Genomic DNA, 19,487 nt, shown 5'->3' with positions numbered 1-19,487 from the left:
GCTGGCTTAAGAGGCAGGGTACCCTGAGATGCAGCCTTTTAAGTCCTCATCACTCAGGCCTCACAGCCCAGTGTCACTGTGTCACACAGACTTCTCCTGATGCCCAAGGTGGCCTTCCTGTTCGCCAGCCTGCACCGCACTGTTCCTGCCTCTCGTTGGAACAAGGATTCCCTGCAATTGCCCTACTTGCTGGCATCCACCTCAGCTAGAATGCAACCTGCACAACTGCAGGCTCACTCATTCTTTCACTTCCCATCATATTCCCAGCCCTTACAGAAGTGTCTGGCATAGGAGCCATGGCATAAACACTTGTTACAAGGGCCATCCTGTCAACAGCTGCTGTACTTCGCTCTGTGCATTCTCAATCCCATCGCTATCCTTCCCTCAACCTCTCAACCAATCCTTGTGAATCTGTTATCTACACGAGTTTGCCGGCTTCCTCATCTTCTCATTCTTCAATCCCCTGCAACCTGGCTTCAGTTCCCATGTGTGTTAGCATCTCCATAAAGATAAATTAATAGACATTACTCAGGCTGAACTTCCCTGATATTCTAAAGGATCTCTTCTTGAAATATTCTCAGCCTTTGCTTTCAATGTAACAGCATATTTTCTCAGTCCACTGCAGTCTTTTCATTTGTGTATCCTTGAGGTTTCTTCTGCTCCTGCTTATCAAACAACATTGCTCAAGATTCTGCCCTTGGCCCCCTTCACTTTTCATTCTAAAATTTTTAAAAATTTAATTCTCTGGGAGGCTGTATTTCTATAGCTACAATTATTGTTTACAACTTTGAGGAAAAACATGCACAGAGAATATACAAAGATTAAATACTTTCCAAAGAATGTATAACCAACTAAAATAAAATAGGTCCAGTGTTCAATGTCCTGTGTAAAATAACAGTCTTATGTCCTTAGATGGAGCTGTTTGGCAAAAACTGAAAGATCAAAAGAGAAAAGCAGGTCATTTCAGTGAAGACTGGACTCCTAATTCACCTGGGATTTGCCTGTTAGTGAGTCAGCTTCCATTTTTTCCATCCTGACGCTCCCCTTCTGGAGGACAGATTTCTTGCAGGGTATCTCTGAGGAAGACAAAGGAAAACATCAGGAGAACAAGATTTGCCGTGGAGAAACTTATTAAAGCAGTTGGTATTTTTTTTATTATACTATCATTGATATACAATCTTATGAAGATTTCAACATTCACCCATATTATCAAGTCCTCACCCCGAACCCACTGCAGTCACTGTCTATCAGTGTAGTAAGATGTTAAGAGTCATTACTTGTCTTCTCCATGCTGTACTGCCTTTCCGTGACCTACCTATATGGTGACTGCCAATTACAGTACCCCTTAATCCCCTTCTCCCTCCCTTCCAACCCACCCTCCCCAGCCACTTCCCTTTGGTAGCCACTAGTCCCTTCTTGGAGCCTGTGAGTCTGCTGCTGTTTTGTTCCTTCAGTTTTGCTTTGTTGTTATACTCCACAAATGAGTGAAGTCATTTTACTTCTTTCTCTGCCTGGTTTATTTCACTAAACATAATACTCTCTAGCTCCTTCCATGTTGTTGCAAATAGTAGGATTTCTTTCTTTTTATGGTTGAATAATATTCCATTGTGTTATGTACCACCTCTTCTTTATGCATTCATGTACAGACGGACACTTAAGTCACTTCCATATCTTGGCTATTGTAAATAGTGCTGCAGTAAACATAGGGGTGCATATGTCTTTTTGAATCTGGTATCTTGTTTTCTTTGGGTAAATTCCTAGGAGTGGAATTCCTGGATCAAATGGTATTTCTATTTTTAGTTTTTTGAGGAACCTCCATATTGCTTTCCACAAGAGTTGAACTAATTTACATTCCCACCAACAGTGTAGGAGGGTTCCCCTTTCTCCGCATCCTCACCAGCACTTGTTTCTGGTCTTTTGGATGTTGGCCAACCTAACTGGTATGAAGTGATATCACATTGTGATTTTAATTTGCATTTCCCTGATGATTAGCAACAGGGAGCATCTTTTCATGAGCCTGTTGCCATCTGAATTTCTTCTTTGAAGAAGTGTCTGTTCAGATCCTCTGCCCATTTTTTAATTGGGTTTTTTGTTTTTTGGGTGTTGAGGCATGTAAGCTGTCTATATATTTTGGATATTAACCCCTTATCAGATAAGTCATTCACAAATATATTCTCCCATACTGTAGGATGCCTTTTTGTTCTGTTGATGGTATCATTTGCTCTACAGAAGATTTTTAGTTTGATGTCATCCCACTTGTTCATTTTTTATTTTGTTTCCCTTGCCTGAGGAGATGTGTCCAGGAAAAACTTTCTCGTGCTTACATTCAAGAGATTTTTGCCTATGTTTTCTTCTAAGAGTTTTATTTGATGATACAGTAGTAGTTTTAACATGCTATTCATAGGAATCATCTTTAGAACTTCAAAAAAATAATGTCAGGCCCTGCCAGGAATCAGGGCCCAGATCTTACATTTTTTTAAAAGCTTTAAAAGCAATGCTGATATTTTACAAGAGGTTGAAAAATTCAATCAGAGGCCTCATCTGTGGTTGTAGCAGATTTCAAAAAATAACTTTAATCCTGTCCTAGAGGGCCTAACTAAGGCTTAGCTGACACAGGCTATAATTCTACTGAGAACTAAGAATATTTTATCTAACCAATCATCTTCTTCAAACACACTGGGGAGAATTCCACTCAAGGGTTGTTTTCCTCTAAATTATTCTGTCTAGCCTATATGCACACTTAAGCTGTCTCGCCACCTTGAACTAGCAACTCTTTCAGAACATAAAAATCTGGGTCATAACCAATTCTCTTCTCCAGCCCTTTGGTGAAAAGCAAACCCAAGGTAAACCCAAAGTAAACCACTTTCCTGAAGTTTCCAAGATATGCAAGTTATACCAGTGATCCTTAAATGTCAGACCATGAAGAAACCTTGCAGTCCATAGCAATAAGCCTTAAGCCTCCGTTGTACATTTATAATTGGATTCAAAGATAATTCAAACAACTGTTTAGAAGGAACTGCACAGTCCCTGTATGATCACTTTTTTCATCTACAGATGTAAACGATTACAATTTCAGTAGCAACCAAAATGAAATCTTGATCTTAAATAATATATAAATTGTGTTACTGACAATGCTAAAATCAGTATGTGAAGCCTGCTGTAGAAAAGACCTTTTCTGATAGGTACTTTAAGTAAGGGTAGGGGGAATATTTCTTTTTTTTTTTTTGGTAACATTAATCTACAATTACATGAGGAACATTATGTTTACTAGACTCCCCCCATCACCAAGTTCCCCCCACATACCCCATTGCAGTCACTGTCCATCAGTGTAGTAAGATGCTGTAAAATCACTACTTGTCTTCTCTGTGTTGTACAGTCCTCTGGTAGGGGGAATATTTTATCAGACCATTTGGTAAATAAAGGCAGAATTTGAAAAATAAATTGAATTTCTCAGCAACATACCATGTGAATGCTGCAGAAAGATTAGTTTGTTAACTTTATTCAGGCCAGTAACACATTGTGAAATCTCAGTCGGCTAAATCCCATAATCCCCAGGACAGTCAACACAACAGTTTCTTATTCTGGTCATTCTTGGAAATACATTATCTTGAGAAGGCACAAAACCTTCAATCAGCTGTTCCCTTATTTATTGCTCTTACTGAATACTTTCCTTCCTTTAATTCTTCTTCTCTGTTGACCTCCTTGAGCCTTTACACTTGTGTTCCCTGAAACTCATTCTGTTCAATGAAAACTTCATATACATTCTCAAGCTCTTCAAAAAAATATTCCTTCTCTCTTCTGATATAAAATGGATCTTGGTTGTCATCACTCTTTTCATCCTCCAGTACTATGGTCTTGGAAGCTGTTTTGATATACTCATTCGTCTCCATTCCCACTTCTTCACAAAGACTTTCCTACTCTCTACAAAAAGATTTTCATAAACTTTTGCTCACTTATTTATTCATCACTTATTTACTGAGTATCTCCTATGTGTGAAGCACACAAATTCCCACCCTCAGAGAGCCTATAGTCTATTGTGAATGACATACATTAAATAAGTAATTGTACTAAAAACTGTGGTTACCTAGCTCACATTGTTTCTTTCCACCCCAAACCCACCAACATTATGATAGGTACTTTAACACTGGCAGAGACGCTTCAAACAACCCAGCCTGAGGACTCTTAACACCCTATTTCTAATAACCATCAGCAATGAAACTACTTCCTTGCTCATACTTGGTTCCTTATTATTTAGAATTATTCTATTAAGAACAAATTGGAATAAATCAATCCCTAACTACATTTTCCTATCCTGAGTTTTCACTTTCTTGATCTTAGTACATTCTCCCGCTTTTATCAAGGTCCTGCCATAATACATTGGTTCTTTAATCTTTTCCCAGTCTATCACCCCTTTTCTGAAGTCACTTTGTGCAGCCTGGATTTCACAGGAGATCACTGCCAGCACTCTTTCAGAGTCTTTAGTTCCTTGAACACTTATCCTTTATATTCATTCTATTACCCCATTTTGGTTTGACCTAATGATGTCTCTTTTCTACCATAAAAAATTGAAGTAAAATTCACATAACAAAAAACTAACCATTTTAAAGTAAACAATTCAGTAGCTTTTAGTATATTCACAATGTTATGCAACCACACTCTAGTTTCAGAACATTTTCAATACCTCACAAAAGTAACCCTGTATCTGTTAAAGAGTCACTCCCTATCTCCCCTCTCTTCCATATTACCTTTATGGATTTGCCTATTCTGGGCATTCCATATAAATTGAATCATATGGTATGTAACTTTCTGTGTCTCTTTTAAATTAGCATAATGTTTTGGAGGTTTGCCAATGCTGTAGCACATATCAGTACTTAATTATTATGGCTGTATGGATATACCATGTTTATTTATCCATTCATCAGTTGATGGACATTTGGATTGTTTCCAGTTTGGGGCTATTATAAATAATGCTGTGAACTTTTACGGTCAAGTTTTTGTGTAAACATATACATTTTCAATTCTCCTGGGTACACGGTAATTCTCTGTTTAACTTCTTGAGGAAACACCAAACTGTTTTCCATCGTGGCTCCGTCACTTTACATTACCAACAGCAACATATGAGGGTTCCAATTTCTCCACATCCCTGCCAACAGTTCTTTTTCTTTCTCGTTTTTTTATGACAGCTCTCCTAGTGGATGTCAAATGGTAACTCATTGTGGGTTTAATATGTAATTCCCTAGTAAATAATGATGTTGAGCAATTATTCCTATGCTTGGCCATCTGCACATCTTCTTTGGAGAATTATCTATTCAAGTCCGTTGCCCATTTTAAAAATTGCTTTGCTTGTCTTTTTCTGGTTGAGTATAAACATTCTTTATATCTTCCCAATATTAGACCTTTATCAGGTATGATTTCCAAGTATTTTCTCATTATGTATGTTTCTCTTTTCACTTTCTTGTATCCTTTGATGGACAGAGCATTTTAATTTCAATGTTTTATGTTTTTTGGGTGCTTTTATTTTTGGTGTCATGTCTAAGCATCAATTATCAAATTCAAAGTGATTTAGAGTTAAGGAATAACCTTAGATCTTACTTTTAGATCCATCAATCTGTTTGAGTTAATGTTTATACATGGCATGAGGTTCAACTTCAATCTTTTCCCTGTATCAAGTTGTTCCAGCACCATTCATTAAAAAACTATTTTCCTATTTTCCTGATTTCAACAAGAGTCTTCTTAGCACCCTTGATAAAATCAACTGAGCACACATTTATGAGTTTATTTCTGAACTCCTAATTCAATTCCATTGATCCATAAGTCTATCCTATTATACTACCACGTGACTTTATTGTAGCTTTGTAGTAAGTTTTGAAATTGGGAAGTGTGCAACCTCAAATTTTGTTATCAAGGCTGTTTTGGTTACTTGGGGTCCTGTGTAATTCCATGTGAATTTCAAGATCAGCTTGTCCATTTCTGGAAAAAAAAAAAAGGTAACTGGAATTTTGACATCAATTGCATTTTAATTTGTAGATCATTTGGTGAGTAGTATCTTAACACTAAGTCTTCCAAACCATGAACACATATGTCCTTTTTAAATTATTTTTTAGTGAAAAAAACTGGCATGTAACATTGTGTAAAGTGTACAGAAAATGTCTTCCACTTAAGGTCTTCTTTAATTTCTTTCAACAATGTTTTGTAGTTATAGTGGACAAGTATTACACCTCCTTATAGTTAAGTATTTTATTTTTTTTGATGCTATTATAAATGAAATTATTTTCTTAATTTCATTTAGGATTATCATTGCCAATGTACAGGAAATGATTTTTGCATGTTAATCCTGTATCTTGAAACTTTTGATAAATTTATTAGGTGTAATAATTTTTTATTGTATTCTTCAGAATTTTCTCTGTATAACAGTAGGTCATCTGCCAGTAGTTTTACTTCTTCCTTTCCAATTAGGATGCCTTTTCTTTCTTTTTATTGTCTAGTTGCACTGGCAGAACCTCCAATATGATGGGGAATAGAAGTGGTGACAGTGGGCATTCTTATCGTATTCCTGATCCTGAAGGTAAAGCTTTCAGTCATTCATCATTAAGTATGATGTTTGCTGTAGATTTTTCACAGATACCCTTTATCAGGTAGAGGTAATTCTCTTCTACTCCTAGTTTGTTGAGTGTTTTTTTTTAATCATAAAAGGGTAGATGAATGTTGTCAAACGCTTTTTCTGCATCAATGGCAATAAACATTGTGATATTTTCCCCTCTCCATTCTATTAGTATGATGTATAGCATTGATTTTCATACGTTCAATGATTGTTGTATTCCTGGGATAAATCCCATTTGATCACAGTGTATAATCCTCTTAATAGGCTGCTGGATTTAGTTTGCTAGTTTTCTTGTGATGCCTTTGTCTGGCTTTGGCAACAGGTTAAAACTCACATCATAAAATCAGCCAGGAAGTATTCCCTCCTCCTTAATTTTTTGGAAGAGTCTGAGAAAGACTGGTGTTAATTATTCTTTAAATGTTTAATAGAATCCACCAGTGAAGCTATCTTGTCCCTGAGTTTTTTGATTACCAATTCAATCTCCTGAGTTGTTAAAGATGAGTTTACGTTTTCTATTTCTTCTGGAGTCAGTTTTGGTAGTCTGTTAGTGTTTTCAGAACTTTTCTATTTAATCTATCAAATTTCTTGGCACATAAATGTTCCTAGTATTCTCTTACAATCCTTTTGATTTATGCAAGATCAGTTGCAACATCTCTACTTTTACTCCTGATTTTAAGTAACTTGAGTCTTTTTTCTTTGGTCAGTATAGCTAAACCTTTGTCAAATTTGTTGATCTTTTCAAATGATCCACTTCTGGTTTTATTGGTTCTGTTTTTCTATTCTCTATTTTATATATCTCTGTCTAATCACTTATTGTCTTCCTTCTGTTTGATCAGTGTTTCATTTGCTCTTCTTTTGATAGTTCTTTAAGGTACATGGTTATTTAATTGAAACTTCTTTAACATAGGCATTTACAGCTATAAATTTCTGAGCTCTATTTTCATTGAATCCTGTAAGCTTTGATATCTTGTGTTTTTGTTTTCTTTCCTCTCAAAGTATTTTCTAATTTCCCTTGTGATTTCTTCTTTGACTCATTGGTTGTTGAAGAGTCTTAAAATTTTCTACATATTTGTGAATTTTCCAGTTTTTCTTTTGTTATTGCTTTCTCTTGATTTCTAATTTCATTCTGTAGTGGTCAGAAAAAATACCTTGTATGATTTAAATGTTTATATTTATTGTGACTTATTTTTGGCCTAACATTTGGTCTAACCTGGAGAAAGTTCCATGTGCACTCCATTCTGCTATTGTTGAGTGGGGCGCCTTCTATATTTGTTATGTCTAGTTAAGTTTATCATGTTGTTCACATCTTCTATTTCCTTTTTATCTAGTTGTTCCATCAAATGTTCCACATCTTCCATTACATGTTTTTGACAAATACCCCTCAGGTAGCTGCCTCAGCCCTGAGACCCTAAAATAAGGACAAGCCGTTTGAGTGGGGTCTTCAGAGAGCCATGACAGGTTAAAAGAAACTGCCTTTCTCAGTCCTTCTATTATACTGCAACCTCTCATTTCCTTCCTAACTAAACTTCAAGAATAGTCTATACTTATCACATTCCCACCTCACACTTATATTTTTTGACCCATCTGAAAGGCAAAATAATTGCCTCCAGAGATATCCACACCCTAATTCCTGGATACATGGCAAAGGGACTCAGCAGATATAATTAAAGACTTAGAGATGAAGAAATCATCCCAAATTATCTCAGTGGTCCCAATCTGATCACACAAATCCTGAAAATCAGTCCCAGCTATGTGCACAGGCCAAGAAGGCCAGCACAAGGCCAACCAAAAGCAAGTACACATGCCATGACAAGAGAATGGAGGGTCAGAGACATGATAGTATGAAAAGGACTTGGTTCACCACTGCCAGCTTTGAAGATGGGAGAAAGGGATCATGAGGCCCAGGAAGGAATGCAGTCCTCCTAATGCCTTGATTTTTAGCTCAGAGAGACCCATGCTGGACCCACTGATCTACAGACCTGTAGGATAATACATTCATGTTGCTTTAAGTCGCTGTGACTGGTATTTTGTTATGGCAGTAGAAGAAAACTAGTAAAACTCACTACAAATACACACCCCCTCAACTTCTTTGAAACTGTTCTATCTACAGTTTAACAATTATTTCAGTATCTACAATTTCAATAAATTACTTTCAATACTCACCTTAAAAGGACCTTTTTGTTGCACTATTGTTGAATATTACCTTTTTTAAAATTTTGTTATCATTAATCTACAATTACATGAAGAATATTATGTTTACTAGGCTCCCCCCTTCACCAAGTCCCCCCCACATACCCCATTACAGTCACTGTCCATCAGCATAGTAAAATGCTATAGAATCACTACTTGTGAATATTACCTTTTGAAGATTTTCCTTTATTAACTCAAAACACAGTAGTTCTGGGTCATCTGACTTCCTAGATTATTCCTTTCTAGCCTGGCTTTTCTCCTTTCTTAGTCCTTTCTTTATTTTTTAGATAAGGACTAAATATAGCCATAATATCTATATCATCACTGTCCTCAATCAATAATTCCTTGTCAAATATCCAGTCAATTGCCTCACGTTTTATAAGGTCCACACATTCACACAACTAGCTATACATCTTTTACAATTCTTTTAATCTCTAAATCCCTCTTCCATACCCCTTTCCTTCTAAGGAAGTTATTTTGCTTTACAAACTGAATTGTTTTGTAGTTTCCCAGAGTTTAGATTTTACTAATGGCAATTCCATGGTATAATTTAACATGTTCTTCTATCCTCTGTATTTCTATAATAGGTAGGTAGATCTATGCCAGCTCTTAAATACTGATTCTCCCTAAGGATGTATATTTCTCCTACTTCTGCTTATACATATGTTTCCAAATCTCTTTCTAAACATTAAAGCCATATTGTTAACTACATATCAGTTTATTCATTGTCGATGGCCCATAGAGAAATCAAATTCAATAACCCACATCATTAACATCCACTCAAAATAATCTGCTAGTTATGCACCATTCATACAAGCCAGAACATGTGCATTTATAAGTCTTATCCCATTCATATCTTACATGTAGTCAGTAAATTATTTAGGTTCAAACTTCTGTTTTCCCAGTGCTCCCTCACTCTCTAACACTTGATGTATCTTAACTGGTTTTCCAGTTCAGGGCCCTCAAGTCTAGCCTTCACACAAGTTGGTCAAGTTTTTTGATACAGATCCAGGTAATAAATATTTTTACTTTTGCAGGCAATAATCTCTCTGCTATAACTAATCAACTCTGGTCATGGCTTGAAAGCAACTGTAGACAAAATGTAAATCAGTGGGGGTGGCTAAGTTCCAATAAAACTATTATTTCAAAAATATTTGGCTTGTGGACCATCGTTTGCTGACCCCTACTCTATACTGTTACCAACATGATATTTTAAAAGGCAAATCAAATCATTTTACTCCCCTACCCAATCTGTAAGATCTCATTCTCTATTTCTCTTGTCTACAGAATAAAATCCATGCTTCCTGATATAGTAAAATCTATCATGATCTGGTTCTTGACACCCTTTAGATAATTTCTCTTTGTATGGAAAGGGTCTATTCTTTTTCTTTCAAGGTTTCTCTTTTATCTTTTTAATTGAGGTACAATCAACATAACATTATATTAGTTTCAGGTATGGAACATAATGATTTCATATTTATATGTATTGCAAAATGGTACAGCACAGTAAGTCTGGTTAACATATGTTACAATACATAGTTATAAAAATTGTCTTTTCTAGTAATAACTCTTAAGATCTATTTTCTTAGCAACTTTCAAATATACAATACAGTATTATTAACTACAGTCACCATGCTCTACATTATATCCCCATGACTTATTTTTAACTGGAAGTTTGTACCCTTTGATCCCTGGCAACCACCAATCTGCTCTTTGTATCAATGAGCTCACTTTTTTGTGTGTGTGTATTTTTAAAGATTCCACATAAGAGTCAAGTATCCTACTGCCAATTTCTATTATGCTCACCTTCCTCTTTAAGCATCTCGATCACCTCTTCTATGAGGGTCACCACTTCTTTGCTATTCTTTGGATGCTGTAAATTCACCCACGTCCTGACATCTTCAGGGAGAATTGTCAGGAACTGTTCCAGCACCAACAGCTGCAGGATCTGCTTCTTTGTATGAACCTCTGGTCTCAGCCACTGAAGACAGAGCTCCCAGAGTTGGCTAAAGGCTTCATGAAGCCCAGACACTTCCAAATATTGGAAGTGTCTGAACTTTTGACGAGAGGCCTCACAGTCATATGTCTCCATGATGGAGATGGTTTCCTGCTGCCAAGACATATCAGTACTCAGGACCTCACTCTGTTCATGCAGAGCCGAGTTTTGAGGTTTTGAAATAGCCATCAACTTATTCAGAGGCTGCATCTTCCTAGACAGAACTCCCATTGTAGTTGAAATTTGTCTTACCAGAAGATTCCAGTAATTCTCAGGCTTGGGCTAAGCACCCATGTACTCTCTATATATGCAGTGTGATTTGAGCCGAATTATGTCTGAAAAAGAGAAAAGTTCCAGGAGTTTCAGACACAAAGCCAACATTCAGGTACCTGATAAACTGCAAAATGACCCAAATACAACCTAAATGATAACATGGATTAGCTAGTGATAAAAGATAAAACAGCATAAAAAGTATTCTTAAAATTGCCTAAGAAAATATTATGGATTCTCCTTCCATTCTTGTTTTCCTTCCTCAGAACTGGAAAATATGCTGTCCTTTCCTCCCAGCTACCCACTGAAGAGGCAAAGAAACAAACACAGACATCACATAAAAATGTTGTATATGAAATAATCCTCTGATTAAAACAAGCCTCCTAATTTAATTGAAATTAGATTTTCTCTCATACCAGGTAACTACTCTCATTTTGCTTTAAAACTAAGGAAAACAAATCATCAGGCAGGATTTTAAGGTTATTAATGCTTCATAGTAGAGATGCCCAAAAAACTTCCTATGCTCTCATTAAAAACCAATCAAGTTATATAAAATGAGTAAAATTGGCAATAGAACTAGAAATTAAGGTAAGAAATGATTATTTTTAAAAAGAGAATATCTACAAACCCTTTCATTGTTAGAGATACATCAAAGTTCATTCCCAGACTGTAATAATTAGAAGTTTTTGCTTGTTAGGACTCACTATGGTTCAGTCTGCAATGTCCACAGTGAGATCTTAGGCTCAACTAAACATTTAGTCTCGCAAGAATACCATGGGTCATATTTTGCATCAGTTTAGTCAGACAGCTATTACAGAAAACACAGTTTGCTAGTAGGGTAACTGGCATTTTTATTTAGCAGGAGCCCTCACAAGAATACATACAGTTGAAGTCAAGAGACCCACATAGGTTGTGCAGAAAGCATCTTGAATGGAAAGCCAAATCTCTTCTAACAACTCTATGAGCACAGTGCTCAGGGTTCTCCAAAACGCTGACCAATTATGAATCATGGCCAGGGAAATTCAGATACAACTTTGTATCTGACTTAACAATTGTCCTGGCCCAGATACAATTTACCAAGTTCACTTTCATTGTATGCTTCCAGAACTGTGGTTTTCAGGGGTGGTTTTGCTACCAGGGAAAATCTGGCAATGTCTGACAGTTTTGGTTGTCCCAATAGGGGGCTATCACTGCTATTTAGTAGGAGGCACCAAGGGATGCTGCTAAACGTCCTACAATGCACAAAACAGCCCTGTGTCACAGACAGTTCTCCTGCCCAAAATGTCAGTGATTCTGAGGGAAAGAAACCCTGGTACAGGCAGCATATAGTGACTAAGAGTACATACTTCGGAGTCATACCGACATGAGATTAATTAAATCCCAGCTGTACTAGTTACTGCCTCTATGAACTGGAGCAAACTATTTAACCAAAGCTTGAGTTTCCTCAGCTGTTAACATGGATATAGCAATACCTAAGACTGAATCATAAAGATGAAAAAAGAACACTCCTCTCACTTCTTGGTAGATAGTCAACCCTCAATACCCACACTGCTGAGAGTTTTTACTGTAAATAGATGTTGAATTTTGTGAAATATTTTTTTGGTACCAGTTGAAATGATCATATGATTTTTATCCTTCACTTTATTAGTGTGTATCACACTGACTGATCTGTGGATAATATTTGCAAATCATACAACTAATAATAGGTTAATATCCAAAATATATAAAGAACTTATATAACCTAAAAGCAGAAAGAATAATCCAATTAAGAAATGGGCATTAGACATTTTTCCAAAGAAGACATCCATGAAAGACATACCTTGCCAACAGGTACATGAAAAGATGCTCAACATCATTAGCTATTAGGAAATGCAAATCAAAACCAATGAGGTATCACCTCATACCAGTCAGAACGGCTGGTGTCAACATAACAAAGTTAAAGTGCTGGCAAGGATGTGGAGAGAAAAGTGAAACCTTTTGCATTGTGGGTGGGAATGTACATTGGTACAGCCACTATATAAAACAGTAGGGAGTTTCCTCAAGAGTTAAAAATACAACTAGTATAAGATTCAGCAATGCCACTTCTGAGTATATCCAAAGAAAATGAAAAGACTAACTGAAAAAGACATAATGTACCACCATGTTCACCACAGCACAGTTTACAATAAGCTAAGATATAGAAGCAAATTATGTATCCACCAGTGGATGAATGGATAAAGAAATCATGAAATATAGACATATTATATATAAATAGAATATTATTTGGCCATAAAAAAAGAATGAAATCTTGCCATTTGCAACAACATGATGTATCTTGAGGACATTATGCTAAGTGAAATGTCAGATAGAGAAAGACAAATGTCACAGGATTTCTCTTACTTGTGGAATCAAAAAAAGAAAAAAAAACAGGCTCATAGATATGGAGAACAGATTGGTGGTTGCCAGAGGATGGGGGTAGGAGGTAGGAGAAACAGGTGAAGGGGGTCAAAGAGTTAAATTTAAGAAAAAAAAAGCCAGAAGCAAATGGACAGTGTATCATTTCTCAATATATTCCATTGTCTTGTTGCAACCTTATAACATCCATTTTTTTTAAAAAAGCACTCAATAAATTATCATGTATACAAATGTTATGTCTGCTTATTACTTCTTATAAATTAGCCAAAAGTTTGTGCACAGTTCCTGTCCCCATCCCTTGGCGATTTACACTTAAATAGATCATTCAATATTTGAATAAGAATTTGTAAACAGAATGGGGGAAGGATATATGCAGGGTTAAGAAAAGACAGTAGAGTAGAAGAAAAATGCACAATGCTCAAAAGAAGGCAAGAAAACATACAGAATATGACTTTCTAAGTAAATAATAAGTTTAGAAATGAGTGTGAAATCTGTAAGACTAAAGGCAAAAGAAAATGTACAATACTACTATGTTCTAACTGATAAAGTTATTGCCCATAAAAGTATAGATTAACAATGCTGCACATGTATACTGGAACTGAACAATAAGTAAATGAACTGAAGATATGAGTCAGGCTTCTCAGTGTTTAAAAATAACCAAGGGAAGGAGGCCAAAATGATCCATGTGCCATATATAGAGTCAGAGATATAATGAACTTGTGTTTAGTTTAATACAGGTAAAGATAGTTACATACAGAAATTTCTATAGATATGGGTATGTATGAGGGTTAGTACACACACATATATTTCCTTGCTGTCAGCTGAGCAGGCCTAGAAACAAGTACATCCCAGGAGCAACAAGAACACCTAGCTCCCAGATAATTGTTTCTAATACCATCCTTCAATAAAAGAAACCAGGACTCCATGGAGAAGTGGCTGACTCTAGGACTGGGGTAGGAAATACACACAATGAGCCTGGTGCATCTTGGAAGTGTCAGAAAGTAAAGTGCTCAAAAACATTTGTTGGGGCACATCAAAGGCACACAGGAGCCAAGTGAAAGAGCTCCCAATGACCAAAGCTGAAGCAATATGAGCACAGAAAAACTAACCCAAACTTTAATATCCATAAGCTATACTGATATACATGACTGAATCAATTAGTAAATAAATGGGGGAGAACAGACATCTCTCAGGCAGAATTCCAAATCATTTATGTAGATATTCAGCCCTCCAGCAGGTGGAGCATACTCTCCATGCCTGGAGTGTGGGCTCTACACAGTGATTTCCTTCCAAAGACTTATTCTATGGGAAGGGGGAAAAGAGTCAATTTAAAGAGGAAAAACCTTACATATCCTACCTTACCTAGGTGATTAAGTTAACATCAATAGTGATGTCATGTTGATAGTACGCACCCTTGAGATAATGTCACAGAAATAACACTTTATCTCTGTGATCTTCCTTCCTTAAACCCATAACTCCAGTCTAATGAGGAGAAAAACATCAAATTCAAATTTTAATTCTAATGCATGGGCTTCCTATAATACCTGACAAAGGCACTCTGCAGCAGCCTCTGGGCGGATCGTACTCCACTGTTCACGCATCTCACTCCGCATCCTCTGCAACTATGTCTGACAAAACCGATATGGCTGAGATTGAAAAGTCAGTAAGTCTAAATCGAAGAAGACAGAAATGCAAGAGAAAAACCCACTGCGTTCAAAAGAAAGGATTGACAGGAGAAGCAAAACTGAAGAAGACAGAAATGCAAGAGAAAAACCCACTGCCTTCAAAAGAAAGGATTGACAGGATAAGCAAGCAGGTGAATAGTAATGAGGTGTGCGCTGCCAATATGCACTGTATGTTCCACAAGCACGGCCTTCTTATTTTACTTTTTAATTGTTTAACTTTGTAAGATGCAAAGAGATTGGACTGAGTTTAAATGACTGTGCTGCCCCTTTATACATTAAAGAATTGAGAACTACTGACAAAGAAGGTTGCTCCTGCCTCTCCCTCCTGCCTGGCTGCAAGGGCAGAGAAGGAAAAGAAACTGCTGGTGAAGTTTCACCAGCAAAAGAAAATGTTGGTGAAGGAAGAAGCTGGGTGGGACGACAGTGAAATGAAGAGTAAAAACCAAGCTGGTCCAAGGTGTCCTGCAGGCTGTAAAATGCAGTTTAATCAGAGTGCCATTTTTTTTTGTTCAAATGATTTTAAGTATTGGGATGCACAATTTTTAAATATGCAAATAAAGTTTTAAAAAGTGGAAGAAAAAACCCTGACAACTCCACAAAACTGTAAAGGTCATTAAAAAAAATTCTGAAAGATAAGTGTGATAAATCTGATAAGACAACTAAATGTAATTGTGGCATGCTGGATAGGATCATGGATCAGAAAAAAAGACACTAGGTAAAAACTAAAGTATAAATAAAGAATGGACTTCAGTTAATAGATCTATGTTATTCACTAAGTGAAACAAGTGTACCATATTCAGTTGTTACTAACGGGAAATTGCACAGGGGACATGGGAACTCTCTGCTATCTTCTCAATTTTTCTGTAAATTCAAAATTGTTCTAAAATAAAAACTGTATTCAAAAAATTAGAAGACACTTGCCTATGCCTGTAGATTCAAAAGGATGCATGGTTACTTTACCAAATGGAATCAGGGAGCCATTTGGTAAAACAGTATGCAAGGAAGGTAAGTATCAAAATAGACTAATAGACTTAAATATCTTGATTGCAAACAGTAAAGAGCAGGAAGGACATTTCATTGAACCAGTAATATGGTAGACAAACCTAAAAGTCTCTTCCAAAATGTGGAGGTAAAGAGATAATAAAATTTTACAGTGAAAAACAAATTAAAATCATGGAAAATTTTCTTCATATCAAAGTGACTGTGCATATAGGAAAAGGAAAAATAATCAAAAGCACATGATAACTTTTATGAAGAAAATCAAGTCTTTTACTCTACTCTCCTTTCTATGGACAGATTTACTCCACAGAGGTGATTTTTCTTGAAAAATTTTTGAAATATTTCTCTTTGCATTGTGGAAAATTTCCATCACTTGATGTTGTAGATTTCCTTTTGATTAAAAAACAAAACATTTCTACCTGTCCTATTTTAAAATTTCAGAGCTCTTTCTTGTTTATTGATGGTTCTTTTTCCGTAGCATTGTGCTTGTTTGGCTGTTGTTATATTTCAAATTTCTCTGACAATTCTAATTTGATTCCTCAATTCCCTTTTATTCTGTGATCAGGGTTTCAGTTTACCTTGGTTTTTTGATACTTGGTATTCCTTTGTTCTCTCCTCATATTTAAGAATGAAGTGTTAGGGTGATTGACTCCAGAGTCATATGAATGTCTGCTGCTGCTGTATCAACAGATTGGTTTCAGAATGGGAGTCTACCCTAAATGAGAGCCCTGAGAGCCATGTGTATGAGGATCAGACACAGAGATTGGCCGACTTTGGTTTAGCATGAGTGGGGATGCTGGCTGTCACATTGTGGGCCCCCTCATAACACAGTGAAAAGTTTTAGTTTGGAATGTCAATACCTACACTAAAAAGTTTAGTTCTCCTCAAGTGGTACATTCAACTCCTTTAGCAAAGAACTTTTTGTAGGAGTAAGGTATTGGAGCTAAACTGCTTCTGAATGTAGGTTGGAAGGGGAATGGGAAGTTAAGGAGATGACTGGAAAAAAATGTTTCACGTTATCCTTCACTTGACTCATAAATTCTGTTGGATTCTCCCACATCGTGTTGGAACCGCTTATGAGACACACAGGCAGATGGTTTCCACCTCCACTGTGTTCATCTCATAGCATATTCTATGTTGTGGCTTTTTCTATGCTGTCTCTTAAAAACCATGTTTCTGTCCACTTTCCATCTTGAGAACATAGTGACACCATTTAAATGCTCATTAGTACCCCAATTACATGTCTACCAGTACAGAGCAAAGTGTATCAACTGAGGGCAGATTTTGAGATCCAACACAAACCCTCTCCAAAGCTTAAGGAAATTACATGTTCACTTAAAAAAAGAAAAGTTTCAAAGTGCTTCAGTTATTATCACTAAACTCCTGCAAAAGAATGTACTACAGGCCCAGCTGCTTCTAAAATCAACATAAAAGAAGAGGGAAAGAAGTTCACAGGCCATATGTTATAAATAGAACAAAAATCCAAGGAAAAAGAAAAACTTAAAAAATTAAGGTAGAATTAATGGCAAGGATGTCATTGCAATCCTAATAAATGTACTGGGTAAAAAATTAAACTTAACCATATAAACAGACTAATTCCAAAGTTGAAAATAAAGGGATTATTAAAAATATAACAAGCTGGCGGAGCCAACATGGCGGCGTGAGTAGGACAGTGGGAATCTCCTCCCAAAAACATATATACTTTTGAAAATACAACAAACACAACTAGCCCTAAAAGAGAGACCAGAAGACGCAGGACAGTGGCCAGACTGCAGCTACACCAGCGAGAACCCAGCGACTGGTGAAAGGGGTAAGATACAAGCCCCGGCCCTGCGGGACCCGAGCGCCCCTCCCCCCAGCTCCCGGCGGGAGAACAATAGGCAGAGCGGGAGGGAGACGGAGCCCAGGACTGCCGAACACCCAGCCCCAGCCATCCGGGCCAGAGCGCAGACACAGTATATGCCCAGGGGGCCCTGGATACTGGGAGAACAGGGGGTAAGACCTCAGAGCGGGTGCTGAAGCTGATGCCCCTGTGACAAAGAAAAGCGGGGGCTTTTTGAAAGTCTTAAAGGGACAGGGACTTAACAGCTTGACGGAAACAACCCAGGTCACAGTACAGCAGCTGGAAATTACAGGGAAAACCGGGTGCACTAACCCCCTGGGCAACAGCTCTGAGACCCCTCACGGAGGCAAACAGTCAAGCAGCCCCCCCATCCATCACCCCACCGGGCGCTGCGAAAGCAGAGAAGCAGCCTGAGACAAATTCCGCCCACAGAAAGGGAAATTTCTCCCTCCCGGCCAGGCAAGACACAAAGACCCACTCTACACGCAATTACCCAACACAAGCCACTAGGGGTTGCAGTTGCCCCAGTAAAGAAAGGCCAGTAGTAAGTGAAAATTTTGGCCCTCCCAGCTGACAGTCAATAGCACCTGTCAACATGAAAAGGCAAAAAAATATGATCCAGACAAGACTAACCCAGACAGCTTCAGCATCTGCTACATCTTCCCCTGAGAAGGAATCTGGGGAGATAGATTTAGCCAGTCTACCTGAAAAAGAATTCAAAACAAAAGTCATAACCATGCTGATGGACTTGCAGAGAAATATGCAAGAACTAAGGAAGGAGAATTCAGAAATAAAACAAGCTCTGGAAGGACTTCAAAACAGAATGGACGAGATGCAAGAGACCATTAATGGACTAGAAAACAGAGAACAGGAACGCAGAGAAGCTGATGCAGAGAGAGATAAAAGGATCTCCAGGAATGAAAGAATTTTAAGAGAGCTGAGTGATCAATATAAAAGAAATAATATAAGAATCATAGGCATTCCAGAAGAAGTAGAGAGAGAAAAGGGGATAGAAAATGTCTTTGAAGAAATAATTGCTGAAAATTTCCCCAAACTAGGGGAAGAAATGGCCTCTCAGACCACAGAGGTACACAGAACTCCCATGACAAGGGATCCAAGGAGGGCAACACCAAGACACATAATAATTAAAATGGCAAAGATCAAAGACAAGGACAAAGTATTACAAGCAGCCAGAGAGAAAAAAAAGGTTACCTACAAAGGAAAACCCATCAGGCTATCATCAGACTTCTCAACAGAAACCCTACAGGCCAGAAGAGAATGGCATGATATACTTAATGCAATGAAACAGAAGGGCCTCGAACCAAGACTACTGTATCCAGCACGAATATCATTTAAATATGAAGGAGGGATTAAACAATTCCCAGACAAGCAAAAGTTGAGGGAATTTGCCTCCCACAAACCACCTCTATAGGGCATCCTACAGGGACTGCTCTAGATGGGAGCACTCCTAAAAAGAGCACACAACAAAACACCCAACATATGAAGAAG

The 19,487-nt window shown here is 37.3% G+C and overlaps 1 protein-coding gene across 5 annotated transcripts in view; it reads right to left on the bottom strand.

Moving 5' to 3' along the window:
• Nucleotides 1-19,487, bottom strand: part of ZNF215 (zinc finger protein 215) — a 37,517-nt gene that overhangs the window by 15,847 nt on the left and 2,183 nt on the right. For 2 of the 5 annotated variants that reach the window (XM_036889732.2, XM_057507296.1), the window contains exons 2-3: nucleotides 11,040-11,122; nucleotides 991-1,076 (exon numbers count right to left, since the gene is read on the bottom strand). In XM_036889732.2, the coding sequence (XP_036745627.2) occupies nucleotides 991-1,032 (42 nt within the window). In that variant the 5' untranslated portion in view covers nucleotides 1,033-1,076; nucleotides 11,040-11,122. Of the gene's footprint in view, nucleotides 1-990; nucleotides 1,077-10,597; nucleotides 11,123-14,995; nucleotides 15,098-19,487 lie in introns of those variants that run through there. The other 3 variants (XM_036889723.2, XM_036889716.2, XM_036889739.2) reach the window with 3 other exon arrangements.

Source organism: Manis pentadactyla, chromosome 9, assembly GCF_030020395.1.
Source record: "Manis pentadactyla isolate mManPen7 chromosome 9, mManPen7.hap1, whole genome shotgun sequence".
Classification (NCBI taxonomy): Eukaryota; Metazoa; Chordata; class Mammalia; order Pholidota; family Manidae; genus Manis; species Manis pentadactyla.
The sequence above is the reverse complement of the archived record's forward strand: the minus strand, read 5'-3'. Positions and strand labels throughout refer to the sequence as shown.